The following is an 18,719-nucleotide window of genomic DNA, read 5'->3' as shown; positions in this document are numbered from 1 at the left end:
TTTTCTAGATTCTTACAGCCTGCCAAAACTGAATCAAGACTGATCACTAGAAATGAAATTGAAGAGGTCATAAAATCACTCCCTACAAATAAAAGTCCAGGACCAGACGGCTTCACAGGTGAATCTATCAAACATATAAAGAGGAATTGGTGCCCATCCTCCTTAAACTCTTTCAAAAGGTTGAAGAAGAAGGAATACTCCCAAAGACATTCTATGATGCCACCATCACCCTCATTCCAAAACCAGACAGAGATACCACCAAAAAAGAAAACTATCGGCCAATATCATTGATGAATATAGATGCAAAAATTCTCAACAAAATCTTAGCCAACCGAATCCAACAACATATCAAAAAAATTATACACCATGACCAGGTTGGGTTCATCCCAGGTTCACAAGGATGGTTCAACATACGCAAATCAATCAGCATCATACACCACATTAACAAAAAAAAAAAAGTCAAAAATCATACGATCATCTCAATAGATGCAGAAAAAGCATTTGACAAAGTCCAACATCCATTCATGATCAAGACCCTCGCCAAAGTGGGTATAGAGGGAACATTCCTGAATATAATCAAAGCCATTTATGAGAAACCCACAGCAAATATAATACTCAATGGGGAAAAACTGAAAGCCTTCTCACTCAAATCTGGAACAAGGCAGGGATGCCCACTCTCACCACTGCTCTTCAACATAGTTTTGGAAGTCTTAGCCACAGCAATTCGACAAACAAAAGAAATAAAAGGCATCAATATAGGAAGAGAAGAGATCAAACTGTCACTGTATGCAGATGACATGATACTATACCTAGAAAACCCTGAGGACTCAACCCCAAAACTCCTTGAACTGATCAATAAATTCAGCAAAGTAGCAGGATATAAGATTAACATTCAGAAGTCAGTGGCATTTCTGTATACCAGCAATGAAACATTAGAAAAGGAATACAAAAATACGATACTTTTTAAAATTGTACCTCACAAAATCAAATACCTCGGAATACACCTGACCAAGGAGGTAAAGGACCTATATGCCGAGAACTATAAAACTTTAATCAAAGAAATCAAAGAAGATGTAAAGAAATGGAAAGATATTCCATGTTCCTGGATTGGAAAAATCAATATTGTAAAAATGGCCATCCTACCCAAAGCAATCTACAGATTCAATGCAATCCCTATCAAATTACCCAGGACATATTTCACAGAACTAGAACAAACAATCCAAACATTTATATGGAACCACAAAAGACCCAGAATCGCCAAAGCAATCCTGAGAAACAAAAAAACCAAGCAGGAGGCATAACTCGCCCAGACTTCAAGAAATACTACAAAGCCACAGTCATCAAAACAGTGTGGTACTGGTACCAAAACAGACAGACAGACCAATGGAGCAGAATAGAGAACCCGGAAATAAACCCTGACACCTATGGTCAATTAATCTTTGACAAGGGAGGCAAGAACATAAAATGGGAAAAGGAAAGTCTATTCAGCAAGCATTGCTGGGAAACCTGGACAGCTGCATGCAAAGCAATGAGACTAGAACACACCCTCACACCATGCACAAAAATAAACTCCAAATGGCTGAAAGACTTAAATATATGACAGGACACCATTAAACTCCAAGAAGAAAACATAGGCAAAACACTCTCTGACATCAACATCATGAATGTTTTCTCAGGTCAGTCTCCCAAAGCAATAGAAATTAGAGCAAAAATAAACCCATGGGACCTAATCAAACTGAAAAGCTTTTGCACAGCAAAGGAAACCCAAAAGAAAACAAAAAGACAACTTACAGAATGGGAGAAAACAGTTTCAAATGATGCAACCGACAAGGGCTTAATCTCTAGAATATATAAACAACTTATACAACTCAACAGCAAAGAAACCAATCAATCAATGGAAAAATGGGCAAAAGGCCTGAATAGACTGTTCTCCAAAGAAGATATACAGATGGCCAGCAAACACATGAGAAAATGCTCAACATCGCTGATTATAAGAGAAATGCAAATCAAAACTACCACGAGATACCACCTCACACCAGTCAGAATGGCCATCATTAATAAATCCACAAAGAACAAGTGCTGGAGGGGCTGTGGAGAAAAGGGAACCCTCCCACACTGCTGGTGGGAATGTAAACTGGTTCAGCCACTATGGAGAACAGTTTGGAGATACCTTAGAAATCTATCCATAGAACTTCCATATGACCCCGCAATCCCACTCTTGGGCATCTATCCGGACAAAACTCTCCTTAAAAGAGACACATGCACCCGCATGTTCACTGCAGCACTATTCACAATAGCCAGGACATGGAAACAGCCTAAATGTCCATCGACAGAGGATTGGATTCGGAAGATGTGGTATATATACACAATGGAATACTACTCAGCCATAAAAAAGGATGACATAATGCCATTTGCAGCAACATGGATGGAAGTAGAGACTCTCATACTGAGTGAAATGAGCCAGAAAGACAAAGGCAAATACCATATGATATCACTTATAACTGGAATCTAATATCCAGCACAAATGAACATCTCCTCAGAAAAGAAAATCATGGACTTGGAGAAGAGACTTGTGGCAGCCTGATGGGAGGGGGAGGGAGTGGGAGGGATCGGGAGCTTGGGCTTATCAGACACAACCTAGAATAGATTTACAAGGAGATCCTGCTGAATAGCATTGAGAACTATGTCTAGATACTCATGTTGCAACAGAAGAAAGGGTGGGGGAAAAACTGTAATTGCAATGTATACATGTAAGGATAACCTGACCCCCTTGCTGTACAGTGGGAAAATAAAATAAAATAAAATAAACTGCATTTACCAAGAGTTAGCTGGCACAGAAAGTCAGGGAAACAAATGTTCTTCTTCAGTGTAAAACATTAAGTGGGACATTAGTTTCCAAACTGTTTTGGAATGTCCCTTGTGGTACTGCACGTTAGGGATCCAGCATTGCCACACATGTGGTGCAGGCTGCAACTGCTATGCAGGTTCAATCCCTGGCCTGGGAATTTTGGGTGCAGCCCCTACCCCCATGAAATTGTTTCTATCATGGTTCAAAATTTATACTTTAAAAATTTTATTCTTTCTATGGATTGGGAGGCTGAGATCAGCATATACACACTGCTATATACTAAGTCGACTGGTAACAAGGACCTACTGTATATCTCGAGGAAATCTATTCAATTCTCTGTGATAGCATATATGGGGATAGAATCTGGAAAAGAATGGATGTATGTATATATATATGGCTGATTCACTTTGCTGTACACCTGAAACCAACACATCATTGTTAAGTCACCTATACGTCAATGAAATTTATTAAAAACAAACCAAAAATAAATTTAATCCTTTGTGCCACATTCGGTAGTAATTATTTCTGTTGTAACTAATATAACACAAGTTTATATTAGCTGTGTGACCCAGAGCATTTAGTGTAGTAAGTGGATAATCCCTCCACGCAGCTGCAAGACTGAGAACTGCAATCTTACTGGCCCTAGTGTCTTCGCTGCTGGAAGACAAGACCCTCATTAGCTTAAAAAGAAACCCTACCCACTCACCTTCAGAGGCTTAAGGACCTGGGATCAAGGGAAAGCAATCACCAATACAACTGGTGACAAAGGAACCAGATAAAGCGCAACAGTTTGCCCAATCGTTTCAGTCCCAAACCAGAAAACTGCCCTCCACTAAAATACATCCTCAAGAGTAGCTGCTGCTGCTGTTTCCTCAGAGCTACCTTCTCATTTCTAATCTGAGGACCTGACTTAAGCGGCAGCCAGTGCCCCTGTTTCAAGACTGAGGGAATCACCAGAAGTCACTGTACATCTTGGCTTCCTTTTTTTTTTTTTTTTTTTTAAAGCCTGTAGCTTCTGAATCAATGATTGAATTTAATTCTCATAAAATCCTCTTAGAGTGGCTCCAATGAGCAGTTCCACGGAATTTTATAAAGATTTCAGTGTCAGATAAAAAGCACCGCCTGTATTAGGCTCGAATCCAGTTGTCTTTCTTTACCAGTAACAGTACACCCACCTCTTCTTTCTTTGAGTTTTTTGTTATTAATAAGGAAAAATGGGAAAGAAAACCAGGTAATCAGGGAGGAGTCTTAAAGAGACAGTCTGGTTCAGTTTCTTCAAACTACTGAAGAAAATGCAGGAATGGAAATACCAAAAGAGCAGCGTGGGCTGTTTAAAAAATACTCAGCTTTTGCTTTGATTTTTTTTTTAAAAAACCTCAAATATAAAAAATGAATCTGTTTAATCGTGATAAAGATGACAGACACTGTTCAGTGCCAAACTCTGAGTTACAATCATACATACTAAATTTACATGGGATCCCTCTTCAATTGAAAATATTTTCTTTGTCGGAGGAATTCCCATCTTGGCACAGTGGAAACGAATCAGACTAGGAACCATGAGGTTGTGGGTTCGATCCCTGACTGTGCTCAGTGGGTTAAGGATCCAGCGTTGCCATGAGCTGTGGTGTAGATCACAGACACAGCTCGGATCCTGTGTTGCTGTGGCTGTGGCGTAGGCTGGCGGCTACAGCTCTGATTAGACCCCTAGCCTGGGAACCTCCATATGTCGAGGGTGTGGGCCCTAAAAGTTCAAAAGACAAAAAAAAAAGAAAAAAGAAAAAATTTTCTTTGTGCCAAAAGGATAAAGATCCCTGGATGTAAAGAATCATCCAGAGAAGTTCTAAAATCCATTTTCCAGATTCTTTCAGAGAAGCAAGTTCTTCCCTTAATATCATCACAAGGCTGTTCTTTCTGGGGAACACACTTCAGTCTGGAGCACAAAGGACACATACACTGTGGCTGCCCATTGTGGATGGAAAGTATTTAGGGAGTGCTTTCAGTTTTTGCTTTTTCCTGAAATTCTGAATACAAATGGAGAAGCACTGTCCATGCCCCCAATAGCTGTTTTTTGAAAGGTCCCCCCAGGACTTCAGGACTGACAGTCCAAGTCCCCACTCCCCTGCCTCTGGTTCCTACGCAGGTCCTTGGTAAGACCACATCTCCCCCAGTTCTGACCTGCTCATGTTGGGGTCAGCAGTGACAGGGATGAGCCTGGGATGGAGAGAGCACTCTGGAAGCTCCCTGCTGCTCCCAGGATTACAGGGAGCAGGGAGTCAGGGAGGTTGATGTGGGCCCCACGCACCTAAGCAGGCAATGCAGAGAAACAGCACTGGGCCCCCTCTGCAGAGTCTGCTCTCAGCGTCCTAGGTTCCCTCCCTCAGGATGTTCAGGTGCCAGCAACACTGCTTCCTACTCATTTGTGGGAAGAAGGGTGTAAGCTTTCTGCACTTGAATAGGTGACTTCAAGGAATCAAACCAATGGATTTTCTCCACTTCCAAAGCTAGTTCAACACTGTGAAGAAAAATGGTCCTTGGCTGGAGAGGGTAAGATTTTGAGTATCTTCTCCTGACACTCATTAGCCCATAGCATATAAGTGAATAAACCTGTTTCTAAACCAATACTATTCTTCAAATTAGGGACACGACACTAGGAGAAATATCTGCCAGCTCTATTCTGTATATATTTACTATGTTATGGTTTGGGGAATCCTTTTGAATGTGCAGTAGGAAAAAGTGGAAAAAATATTTGACGAGAATATCATTCAGTTCAACAAATATTCATTAAAAAAAAAAAGGACTATGGAATTCCCGTCATGGCGCAGTGGTTAATGAATCTGACTAGGAACTATGAGGTTGCGGGTTTGATCCCTGGCCTTGCTCAGTGGGTTAAGGATCCGGCATTGCCGTGAGCTGTGGTGTAGGTTGCAGACACAGTTTGGATCCCATGTTGCTGTGGCTCTGGTGTAGACCAGCGGCTACAGCTCCAATTCGACCCCTAGCCTGGGAACCTCCATATGCTGCGGGAGTGGCCCTAGAAAAGGCAAAAAGACAAAAAAAAAAAAAAAAAAAAAAAAAAAAAAAAGGACTGTTCTAAGCTCTGATTCTACAGCTTATTAGCTAGTAGACTTGGCGTAAGTTATTAATCTTCCCAAGCCTTATTTCCCTCACTGGAAGATGGGGCTAACCTTGCAGGGCTGCTGGGAGAATATAGAACAACAATAAAGATCCTGGCATGAGGCTCACACGGACCAGGACCAGGTCAACAGGGGACAGGGAGGGACCGTGTTTGTCAAACTGCAGGTGTAGCCAATGGATCAGGAAATAAATGTGCCACATGACCATCATTTTGTCTCTAATATGAACTAGAACTGATATGACAGAAATTGTCAGAGCACAGAGCAAGAGTAATATTATTTTGTGAAGTTTTTGTTCCTGTTTCTGTGCATGTGCCGCACACTCACATAAAATCACGATATGAAGCAGTTCCACCATGGACTGCAATCAAGAGGATTTTGAAGTCACTAGCAGAGTGGTTATCTGCTCAGGCTATGGAGCTGGGATTCTCCTTAAATTTGATCCTGTTTGTATTTGGAAATGGACCCCTTTTCAGTTGCATCATTTGCAAATATTTTCTCCCATTTCCTAAGTTGTCTTTTTGTTTGTTTATGGTTTCCTTTGCTGTGCAAAAGCTTTTAAGTTTAATTCAGGCCCCAATGGTTTATGTTTGCTTTTCTTTCCATTACTCTAGGAGATGGATTCAAGAAAATATTGCTGTGATTCATGTCCAAGAGTGTTTTTCCTTTGTTTTCCTCTAAGAGTTTTATGGTATCTTGTCTTACATTTAGGTCTTTAATTCATTTTGAATTGATTTGTGTATGTGGTGTTAGAGAATGTTCTAATTTCATTCCCTTAATGGAGCTGTTCCAGATTTCCCAGCACCACTTATTAATGAGACTGTCTTCTCCACTGTATATTCTTGTATCCCTTGTCTTAGACAAATTGAGTATAAGTGCATGGGTTTATTTCTGGGCTTTCTATCCTGTTTCACTGATTATGTATCTGATGTTTGTGCTGGTGGTGTATTGTTTTCATTATTGTAGCTTTGTAGTATGGTCTGAAGCCAGAGAACATGATTCCTCCAGTTCTGTACTTCTTTCTCAAGATTGTTTTGGCTATTAGAGATCTTCTCTGTTTCCATACACATTTTAAAATGTTGTTGTTTTTGTTGTTTTTTTCAGGGCCTCGCCTACAGCATATGGAAGTTCCCAGGCCAGGGGTCGAATCCAAGCTGAAGTTGCTAGTGACAGCAACATGGGATCTGAATTGCATCTGCAACCTACACCACAGCTCACAACAACACTGGATCCTCAACACACTGAGCGAGGCCAGGGATCGAACCTGCTTCCTCATGGATACGAGTCAGGTTTTTAACCCACTGAGCCACAATGGGAACTCCACATTCTCTCTTTAATCAACCAATATTGTGCCTTGGAGACAAAGGCATAAAAAGTGGAATAATAAAGGTTCTGTGTTTACAATGGTTGGTGAGCCTTATCTGCATGGATACAAAGCTTAGCTCTGTTTTGTAAGCCTGCAGAGTGTGTGTGTAGAGCATGCCCTAAAGTAGGGTAGAACCTAAACCTGCTCATGCCAACGTCTGTTTAGCCTTTGCTCAGATGTGCTTCCAAACATGATGAGCACAGCCACCATTATTTCTTTGTTTACAGAATTCTTTTCTGTACACAAGCATAAAACTTTTCTTATTAAGAAGCATTAAAAACACAGGGCACATTTCTAAATCCTTTCATCCAAGGACATAAAAGGATTTTTGGACACACTCATCATTTCTGCTACCTAGTTTCAGTTGGCCCGTGTCAGAAGTGGGTACAATCAAAACATAAAATCTGAGAATGCAAACTCATCTATTTTCTACTGTAATCACGAAGTCATGAAATCAAATAACAGGGGGAATCTTTTAACAGAGAGATTTTATGTGCTAAAATTTATTTCTATTCCTCCCATAAGCACTATCTTTAAAATTTTTTTACTGTGATTAAAATATACATAAAATTTACTACCTTAACCATTTTTAGACGTACAGATCAGTAGTATTAAACACATTCCCACTGTTGAACATCCAACACCAGCATCCAGCCACAGAACTCCTTTCAACTGGCGAAACTCAAACTCTGTACCATTTAACAAGAACGCCCTACTCTCCTTCCCCCACCTCCTGGCAGCCACCATCCTACTTCCTGTCTCCATGAACTGACTACTCTAGGTACCTGTCATTAGTAGAATCATGCAGTATCTGTTTCATGTGACTGGTTATTTCACGTAGCATAACACCCTCAAGGTTCATCGGTGTTGCAGCATGTGTCGGAATTTCCACCCTTTATAAGGATGAGAAATAGTCCACTGTTTGTATATGCACCATACTTTTTTCCTTCTTCTTTCTCTCTCTCTCTCTCTCTTTTTTTTTTCCTGATGCACCCATAGCATGTGGAAATTCTCAGGCCAGGGGTCAAACCCCAGCCACATCAGTGTCTGCACTGAATCCTTAACCGTTAGGCCACCAGGGAACTCTTGTACCACATTCTGTCTCCACCTTTTTGCCATTGTCAATAATGCTGCTATAAACATGCATGTACAGGTATCTCAAAAATACTGCTTTCAATTCTTTTGTGTTTATACCCCAAAGCAGAATTGGTAGATCATATAATAACTACATTTTTAACTTTTTTGAGGAACCTCCATCTTGTCTGCCACAGTGGCTGCCACATTTTACATTCCTACCAGCAAGGCACCTGTGGCATATGGAGGTTCCCAGGCTTCAGGTCAAATCGGAGCTACAGCTGCTGGCCTACGCCACAGCCACAGCAACTCGGGATCCCAGCTGCGTCTGCAACCTACACCACAGTTCATGGCAACACTGGATCCCTGACCCACTAGGCAAGGCTAGGGATCAAACCCTCATTCTCATGGATGCTAGTCTGATTCATTTCCACTGAGCCACACTGGAACACCCAGGATTCCAATTTGCTGGCATGCTCACCAACACTTATTTTATTTTACTGTATCGATAGCAGACATCATAAGGGGTGTGAGGTGGCGTCTCACTGTGGTCTGAAAGAAATATCTTGATTTCAAAAGTACTTATACTAATTTCAGTTATTTCAGAGGTCAGGGGCAGGTGGCAGTATCTGTGCTGTCACAGGACAAATGTCCATGTTCTTCCTTTGGTGCCACGTTCTACATGCTTCCTCCTAAAGAGGCATTTCAGAGCTCACTGTACCCGTACTCCAGGAAGCACGTCTGCCTGAGCCTTTTGTCTTGACTCTTCCCTGGGTCTCTCATCTCAAGAGGATGTTTTCCTGAGCTTCCCTTGATGATTTTGTGTGTGTGTGTGTGTGTGTGTGTGTGTGTGTGTGTGTGTGTGTGTGCACGTGCGCATAAACAACAAGTTATTAAAGCAGAGGGCAGGATGGAAGATGTGGGCACAGAGCCTATGTTGCCCTCGACTCTATAATGAGAGACTAGTAATTGCTCAATCAGTATTCTCTGAATTATTTGGGTGGATGAACCAAAAGGAATGATAGGAGTGTCTGTTGTGCATATAATCCAATCTCCAAACACTCCCTGCACATTGTACTTTTTAAAGAAGCAGAAGAAAAGAGAAGAGAGTCAGAGCCCAGGAAGAGAGGGTCACGTCAAGGCTTCACTGTCACAGCAACCAGGCATGGGGTCTGCAGGAAGCTCTCCACACGCACGGACCTGTTCAGTCCTCACAACAGCTCCAGGGGGTGGTACTGCGAGCTGCCCTGTGAGGGGGAGAAGCCTGAGGAGCACAGAGATGGGATCCGAGTCCCGTGCTCCTCCTCACTCTTCTCTACGGCCTCCCTGGTTCTACTCGCTGATGAATGGCTGAATTCTCAATGTCTCCCCAAAGCACCCACACACTCTCTAATTCTCAAGGCCCCACAGGTGCACAGAAAGCCCTCCTGGGAGATGATCACTTTTGAAAGGGTGGCTTTATTCCCTACAGCAAAGGTCCTTTATTAAGACACTTAGGACTCGTGTTTCCCTTTAGGAACCTCTCCGATGCTAAACAAACCATTTATATGTTTTTCTCAGAATGATACCGTTATCAGCAGAAGAGTCCAGAAATCCATCTGGGTAAGTTATTAAATCACATACAAATGAATGAACAAACAAAACCTCATGAAAATAACTGTTGAAAATATCTGCTGCTAAAACTATGCTCTATTGGGAGGAAAAAGATCAACATTTTCATGCAATTTGAAAAAACGACAATTAAATTAAAAGCAATTAAACTTAGGTGCCTTATGAAAAGACCACGTGAGAATGCTCTGATACGCATACCTGAGGTACGACTGACATTTTCTTCCTTAAATCGTGAAGTCCAATGGAGGTTGTCCTGATCCCATCAATCCGAATTATACCTTCGGGTTCTGACAATCTGAAAAGGGCTGAGACGAGGGAACTTTTTCCAGCTCCTGTTCTTCCCACAATGCCAACCTGTAAAGAGGTCCAGGAGGGATTAACAATTAAAAATGGGCAGCAAAACTTTGACTATTGAAGATAAATTTTAGTCTATAGGTTTCTCAGCCATGGCACTGTTGACATTATGGGCCAAATAATTCATTTTCTTGGCGGTGGGGAGGGGGGGCAGTGCTGGGCAAGTCCCGTGTACTGTAGAATGTTCAGCAGGAACCCTGGACTCTACGCACTAGCTACCAGAAACAACCCCCCCCAATTGTGGCAACCAAAAATGTCAGACATTGACAAATGTCCTCTGGTTGGGAACCCCTGGTCTCCAAAAGAGTTAAAAATAACAAAATCGATCTACTGGTAGTGAAAAGCCAGCCGTCTCCTAAGTGGTTCACAAGATGTCACCATCTATTTATTTATTCATTTATTTATTTAGATTCACATCTTTTTTATATATTTAAATCCAGTCTTGACATTTTTGTAGATTTTGCAATAAATCCATACCTTTTTAGATACAGATAACCATTCCATTAGATATAATTCATTAAATTACCTTTAGTCCTACTGTCTGGGTACTTTGACCTTGAGAATTATGTGGGCAACGAGTCAAGTCAGAAGTGTTGTACATAAACAATACTCACCTTCTCAAGCATCTATTATTTAAGAGGGGTTTTTCTTTGGTAGAGAAACTAAATCACTTCCTAATATTAAATATCTTAATGATCTTCTATCTTGAAAGCAAAAATCTAAAAATTATAAAAGGAAGGTCTCAGTCCCTTAAAAGACAGTAGCCAGTAGACACAATGCACATAATAAGGTCAACAATACCACAAAGAACATCTCCTATTTATAGGAGACCTTTCAGCAGAGCAGTTCAAAAGGTATATTAGGAGTTCCCATTGTGGCTCAGTGGTTAACAAACCTGACTAGCACCCATGAGCACCAGGTTCAATCCCTGGTGTGTCAAGGATCTGGCATTGCTGTGAGCTGTGGTGTAGGGCTGCTCAGACGAGGCTCAGATCCCTAGTTGCTGTGGCTGTGGCATAGGCTGGAGTCTTCAGCTCCAATTCCACTCCTAGCCTGGGAACCTCCATATGCCATGGTGCTGCCCTAAAAACCAAAAAGACAAAAAAAAAAAAAAGGCATTTTATAAACCAATTAATACTTAAAAACTGTATCTTGGAAAGATGTGAAGTATCAGTCTAGTTATTACAACCAAAGCAGAGAGAAATTAAGTGCATTAACAATAAGATTAAAGAATCGATATAATGCAGATAAATTGCTGGTGAGGAATAAAACTGTACTGTAAATACTGGCTTTAAGTTGTGTGCATTCACACATGTTTAGAGAAACTGGCCCATCTTATCAATGAACTTGCCCAACCAGATTATTCCCTGGTGGGATCTTCCCAAGAAAAAAATTTCATCTCTATTTAGGAATCCAGAATCCATGGAGGATCTACGACATGCTTTCATTTGTCAATTAATTTGGTAAATTTAAAATACTCATGCCTTTAAACAGAGAAGAACTAAATCTTCCTGAGCACTGTGATCAGAATACAGAAAATTTTTTTTCATGGCTGCACCCACGGCATGCAGACGATCCCAGGTCAGGGATCGAACCTGAGCCACAACAGTGATAACGCTGATCTTCAACCACTAGGCTAGGCCATCGGGGAACTCCAAGTGGGAATTTTTCATCTTTTCCCATTTGAATAACTCTAAACTTTCAAATCTTAGTCTGTAAAATCAATCATGGCATTTCAAAAAAAAGAAAAAAAGATTTACAGAGATTAAATATAAGAAAAGTGGGTTGAGCTAACTTTATTATCTTTGTAGCCACTCTGTAACTTTAAACTCTAATTTATGTAATACAGACGGGCCACTCTCTGTACATAGGCAGGTCCCCGTGTGTATATATGTGACTCACATATTCTGGGTACAGACAGACCTTAAAGATGCTGTGAATTTGGTTTCAGACACTGCAATGAACTGAGTAGTGCAAAATAAAGTGAGTCATATGCATTTTTGTTCATCTGTGCATGCTAAAGTTACGTTTACACTAAACCGCACTCTACAAAGTTGTCAACAGCATTATGTCTGAAAAATAATGCACGTACCTTGATTTTCAACTACTTTATTGCTTAAAAAAATGCCATCAATTGAGCCTTCATTCAAAGAACAAGGATCCCTGATCACCATCACAAATATAATAAGGAAAAGCTTTGAAATATTCTATGAATTACCTACATGTGACACAGAGACACAACACTTAAGTGAGCAAATGCTGTGGAAAAATAGCATCGATGGGCTTGCTTGACACGGGGCTGCCACAAATGTTCAAGTTGTAAAAGATGCACTGCCTGGGAAGCAGAATAAACCAGGCACGCCGGTGTCTCTGGGTGTCCTCATAGACACATCAACACGCATCGGGACACGGGTGAGAACGTGGCTGTGAGAAAGTGTGGAGGTTCCCACACCATCAGCTCTACTGAAACTGATCCATCCGTGCAAACTGGGACATTCGTAGACTTTGGGTCAATGGCCAAGAGAGGACAGGGACACTGCCTGTGGGCTGCTCATGACCACAGGCCTGGGAGCTCCAAACTCCAGGGAGGAGTCTGTGCCTGTCACTCCGCCCCAGGAAGTCTCTTCTATGAAACTGTCCCCACCAACCTCTCCGTCCTTCATCTCAGAGTCAGCTCCCTTGGAACCACTGGGTAGGGGTGAGGAAGGACCATGACAGTGGGTGCTCTGCACCTGCTACTTCTGTTCCCTGAACGCTCTGCAGGGGCCTAGTTCTTCACTCACAGGATCAGGACACTGTGCCTGTGCTCATGCTGGTCCCACCTCCCAGAAGGCCTGTCCCATGCATTGCCACCCGCTGAAATCCTAGCCACACGTCACTAAGTCTGTCTCACAGGCCTCAGTCCTCGGAAATGCTCTACCTGATCCCTCGTGTAGGCGTCTCTCAACTGAAACAGATGTTACATCATCTTTGCCTAAACGTCTATAAACATCACGACCACCTTCTATCTTACACAGCTGATAGAGCCATTTTCTTACATCTTCAACTGGACTGTATATGTTGACAGCAGGATCTATACTGGGTTTGCCTTTGTACTATGTGTATGACCTGTGAAGTCCTGCACAGAAGAGGCATTCAGTAGGGAGCTGAGATTTTTTAACTCAGGATATAGAAATTTAAGGAAAAATCTATAAACATAATATTTAGGTATATGACAAGCTGGACAGAGAGACAGACACATTAGATGGATCCTAGAGCCATAAATACAATTTCAAATGGCCAACCCATCATTTTCACAGACAGACAACAATTTACACAGGGAAAGTGGTTATTATATGTATGTATGTTTATATGTGTGTGTGTGTGTGCACGCGCGTGCGTGTATTCCAAGTAATACCTTTTAGCAAGAAAAAAACCCAAATCAATCTACCTCTAGAGTTGGAAAATGCTTTAAAATTTCCTTTACTCTCTAAAATAATCAAATCAACCACAAAAACATCTGAATAAAAAATCCAGCCAGTGTCAGAATCAAACCAGGAAGGCTAAGGTGCTATTTACCTAATTTTGGTTATTTTTACTTCCTCTTTCTTCCATGAATTAGAAACCTGCATAATACCTGTTGTTACAGCTGCAGTCCACTAGATGTCTTTCTGTGGTCAAAAGAGTCTTAAAGAGCAGTTCTTAAATGTTTAACATGCTACATAATTGGTTGCTTTTGGAGGTGCATGTGTTTCAGTCACTGCTTGCTCTCACCAGTGTGTTATTCACTCACCTTCTCAGCCAGCAGTCCCTTACCACCCTCTCTGTGGCCTGAAGAATGCCACCTCCTGTGAAATGGATATGAAAATAAGATGCCCCTGATCTTCAGAAGACTCAGGGTGGAGTTCCCTCTGTGATACAGCAGAAACAAATCCAACTAGGAATCATGAGGTTGCGGGTTCGATCCCTGGCCTTGCTCAGTGGGTTAAGGATTCAGCGTTGGCATGAGCTCTGGTGTAGGTCAGAAAAATGGCTCGGATCCTGTGTGGCTGTAGCTGCGGCGTAGGCTGGCAGCTATAGCTTCAAATTGACCCCTAGCTTGGGAACCTCCATATGTCGCAGGTGTGGCCCTAAAAAGCAAAAACAAACAAACGACGAACACTGAGGGCTCTGTGAGATATGGATCCAAAATTGCAAAGCATGCCTTACATGCTATATCTTTTAATGGTGGTAAAATACACTAACAAAATTTACAAATTAAGTATTTTAAAGTGAACAGTTTAGTGTCATGTGTATTCACATTATTGTACAAGCCAACCACGGAATACATTTTCTCTTGTGAAACTGAAATTCTGTACCCATTAAACAATGACTCCCCATTACCCCCTCCCCCGGCCCTGTGACCACTTTCCCACTTTCTGTCCTTATGAATCTGACTCCTCTAGGAACCTCAGATACACTGAATCATAAAGTAATGGTTCTGTTTGTGTCTGGCTTACTTCAACAGCATGATGTCCTCAGGTCAGGTAATTTTCTTCCCTTTTTAAATCTGAATAATATTTCACTACAGGATATACAGTCATCTATCACTTTCCACATGGACACCTGGATTGCTTCCACCTTTTGGCTGCTATGAACACAGATGTACCATAAGCTCTATCTTAGACCCTCTAAGATGCTGTGGAAGCACAGAGGAGCCTGAAGAGGCAGGTGCAGGAGAGCTGACTCTGAACAGGAGGAGACTTTCAGCAGCCGGATGACGGGAGGGAAGGGGCTCCGAGGTCGAGGGGCAGCTGTGCACACGGGCGGGGGGGGCGGTGCTGGGAGGACACGGGGCTCCGGGAGAACGACCATGACCTGAGCGCAGGGACCGCATGTGGGCCAGGACCTGGGGGAGAGGGAGGTGCTGAAGAGCTGCCTATGCCGTGTCTGCTCTGGTTTAGTCTCTGTCAGGACCCGGCCTTGGTCCCAGCCGAAGGCCCCAAGCTGAGTGTGACAGGGACACTGCCAGCAGACAGGGATGCTGGCAGGACCAGGTCACACGCCCTATGCCGTCTCCCACGTGTGTCTTCCCTGCTCCCTTCCATGTGCTTTCATCGACTCTGAGCAAGTCTCTGGGCCCTGCCTCCAGCTAGAGGCAAATGTCTTAAACAAACCTTGCTTCTTGAGGTAATCCATGGCACCAGCTCACTCAGTACCACAGGCCCATCTGAGCTGTACCTGAAGCTCACATAACTAAAGTGAATCCTTCCTTCATGGGGCCAGGATGGCAGTGGACGATACTCGTATTCCCAGGATGCTTCTTTCTCAAGGTCTATATATTCAGTCACTCTTTCTACTGAAATCATCTGAAAGACACATGACATCACGTGGGTTAGGAACAAAGCATCTTGTTTATGGAGGTTCAGAGACTGTAAATGAGATGTTTTGCTTTTTTATCTTTATATCTGCTTTTCTCTGGTTAAGTTTATCCCAGGTCTTATCATTCCCAAAGGACAGAAGGAGGCGTCTGATGAGGCCTTTGATGACTTGCAAACTTGTTCATCGTCCTGTAACACTGTCACTTACGGCCACTTCCTTCAACATTGTATTAAAACCAAAAGAACTAGAGAACTGAATGCTAAGACTTTACTGATCTACTTTTCATACCTGAATAACAAAACAAGAGAGTTGTGTCAAAGGAAGGGATACTGATGGACCCTGATCAGTAATGTGTGGTACAGAAGGGCGTCTGTCATGATGAGCAGAACTGGACGGTCAGCAAGCTCGTTTTAATAACTAGTCACCTTCTCTACAAAAGTGAAGAATGCAATGGAAACATTTCCTTTATATTGTTTTGCTCCCTTTAGAAGAAGTTGCAAATACTCAAAAAAGAGGATAATTTACAAATTGACTAAGGCCTCCTAAACGACCATTCACTCAACACCTCTGACAGCACATTCTGAGACAGGGCTTATCCTGCCAGAAAGAAGGGACACCTGCAAATTCAGGAGCCCAACACACACAAGAATAAATGCTAAAATCGGGGGCGGGGGGGTTGCTACCTATTAATTAAACAACCTCAAAACCTTATATTCTTCTTTTACCAAAAATGAGGAATTACCAATTAAGAAATAAAAATAAATAAGCCTCTAACAAACTAACTTTAGCTCTTTCCAGGATTTCAGAACCACCCTGCCACAGAGACATTTATTACAGCTTGTGATGAACATAAAACCTGATGACGTGGCACCCATAAGAGTGAGAAAAAGATGTGTATATTTTATTTTACATTAACTTTAAACAGATGGGGGAAGGATCTAAAAAATTCCATTACCTACAATGTAAAAACATCAGTTTTAATATTTCACATAAGAATTGATGTTATACCATTTAATGGCAAGGAGACTAGAACAGGCTAAGAAGGTTAAGATAAACACTTTACCATAGTCTCGGCTTCGGCACTTTGCCTGACGCACCGCGGGACCATCACCATGAACGTGAGGGCGAGAGACAGCACCAGGCCCACCTGCCCGACATTCAAAGCTAAAAGAGGATGAAGAGGAGGAATGAGGTCAGTGCCCTTCTTTTTTAATTTTATTGGTTTACAATGTTGTGTTAATTTTTGCTGTACAGTAATTCAGTTATATATAGGGTCTGTTTCACACTCTGCCGTCATGGTTTACCACAGGATACGGAATACGGTTCCCCATGCTATACAGTAGGGCCCTGTTGTTTATCCATTCTATATGTATTAGTTTGCATCTGTTAACTGGGGTCCGAGCTGCATCTGTGTGACCTACTCCGCAGCTTGCAGCAATGCTAGATCCTTAACCCCATGATCAAGGCCAGGGATAAAACCAGCATCTTCATGGATACTAGTCAGGTTCTTAACCTGCAAAGCCACAACAGGAACCCCTGAAATACATCTTCTTTATCCATTTCTCTGGTGATGGATATTTAGGTTGTGTCCATTCACAGTAACATGTCTTCGTTACTGTGAATCATGCTGAGCCGAACATTGAGGTGCATGTATTTTTCAAATTATGGTTTCCTTTGGGTATACGCCGAGGAGCGGCAGGAGTGGGATTGCGGGATCATATGGTAACTCTGTTTTTAGGGTTTTTTTGTTTGCTTGTTTTTGAGAGTTCAACTTGCTTTCCCAACAATGCAGGAGGGTTCGCTTTTCTCCACAGCCTCTCCAGCATTTGTTACTGGTGCACTTTTTAATGATGGCCATTCTTAATGGTGTTGGGAGGTACTTCATTGCAGTTTTAGTTTGCATTTACCTACTAATTAGCAATGCTGAGCATCTTTTCATGTGCCTATTGGCCATCTGTATGTCTTTTTTGGAGAAATGTCTACTTAGGGCTTCTGACCATTTTTAAATTGGGTTGTTTAGTTTTTGTTATTGAGTTGTTTGAGGTGTCTATATATTTGGGAAATTAAGCCCTTGTCAGTCCCATCACTTGCAAATATTTTCTCCCAGCCGACAGGTGGTCTTTTCATTTTGTTTATGTCTTCCTTTGCTGGACAATAGCTTGTAAGTTTTATTAGTTCCTATTTTTTTTTTTTGCTTTTATTTTCATTGCACTGGGAGACTAAAGAAAATGAATTGGTATGGGAGTTCTCAGAGCTCCTGTTGTGGCTCAGCAGAAACGAATATGACTAGCATCCATGAGGATGCAGGTTTGATTCCTGGCCTGGCTCAGTGGGTTAACAATCCAGTGTTGCCATGAGCTGCAGGGTAGGTCATGGACATGGCTCAGATATGGCATTGCTGTGGCTGTGGTGCAGGCCAGTGGCTACAGCTTCAGTTCGACCCCTAGTCTGGGTTGAACTGGAGCTGTAGGTGGGTGTGGCCCTAAAAAAAAAGACAAAAAAAGAAAGAAAGAAAATATTGGTACAGGAGTTCCCATTGTGTCTCAGCAGTAACACAGCAGATTAGAATCCACGAGAATGTGGGTCGAGGATGTGGGTTCGATCCATGGCCTCTTTCAGTGGGTTAAGGATCTGGCGTTGCCGTGAGCTGTGGTGTAGGTGGCAGATGCAGCTCAGATCCAAGTTGCTATGGCTGTGGCATAGGTTGGTAGCTGCAGCTTTGATTCGACCCATAGCCTGAGAACTTCCATATGCCATAAGTGTGGCCCAATAAAGCCAAGAAGAAAAAAAGAAAAAGAAAATATTGGTACAATTTATGGCACAGAATGTTTTGCCCATGTTCTTGTCTAAGAAAGAGTTTTGTGGTGTCATGTTATATATTTATATCTTTAAGCCATTTTGTGTTTATTTTTGTGTATGGTTTGAGGGTATGTTCTAACTTCACTGATTCACATGCAGCTTCCAACTTTCTCAGAACCACCTGCTGAAGAGA

The 18,719-nt window shown here is 42.1% G+C and overlaps 1 protein-coding gene across 1 annotated transcript in view; it reads right to left on the bottom strand.

Moving 5' to 3' along the window:
• The window catches only part of LOC102167784 (multidrug resistance-associated protein 4-like), a 172,357-nt gene that overhangs the window by 47,116 nt on the left and 106,522 nt on the right, over window positions 1–18,719 (bottom strand). Inside the window, 3 exon segments of the mRNA XM_021065399.1 lie at window positions 10,232–10,387; window positions 15,523–15,714; window positions 16,791–16,891. Coding sequence (XP_020921058.1) covers window positions 10,232–10,387; window positions 15,523–15,714; window positions 16,791–16,891 — 449 coding nt within the window.

The sequence above is a fragment of the Sus scrofa genome, chromosome 11 (genome assembly GCF_000003025.6).
Source record: "Sus scrofa isolate TJ Tabasco breed Duroc chromosome 11, Sscrofa11.1, whole genome shotgun sequence".
Lineage (NCBI taxonomy): Eukaryota > Metazoa > Chordata > Mammalia > Artiodactyla > Suidae > Sus > Sus scrofa.
Note: the sequence above shows the minus strand (reverse complement) of the source record. Positions and strands in the feature narration are given on the sequence as shown.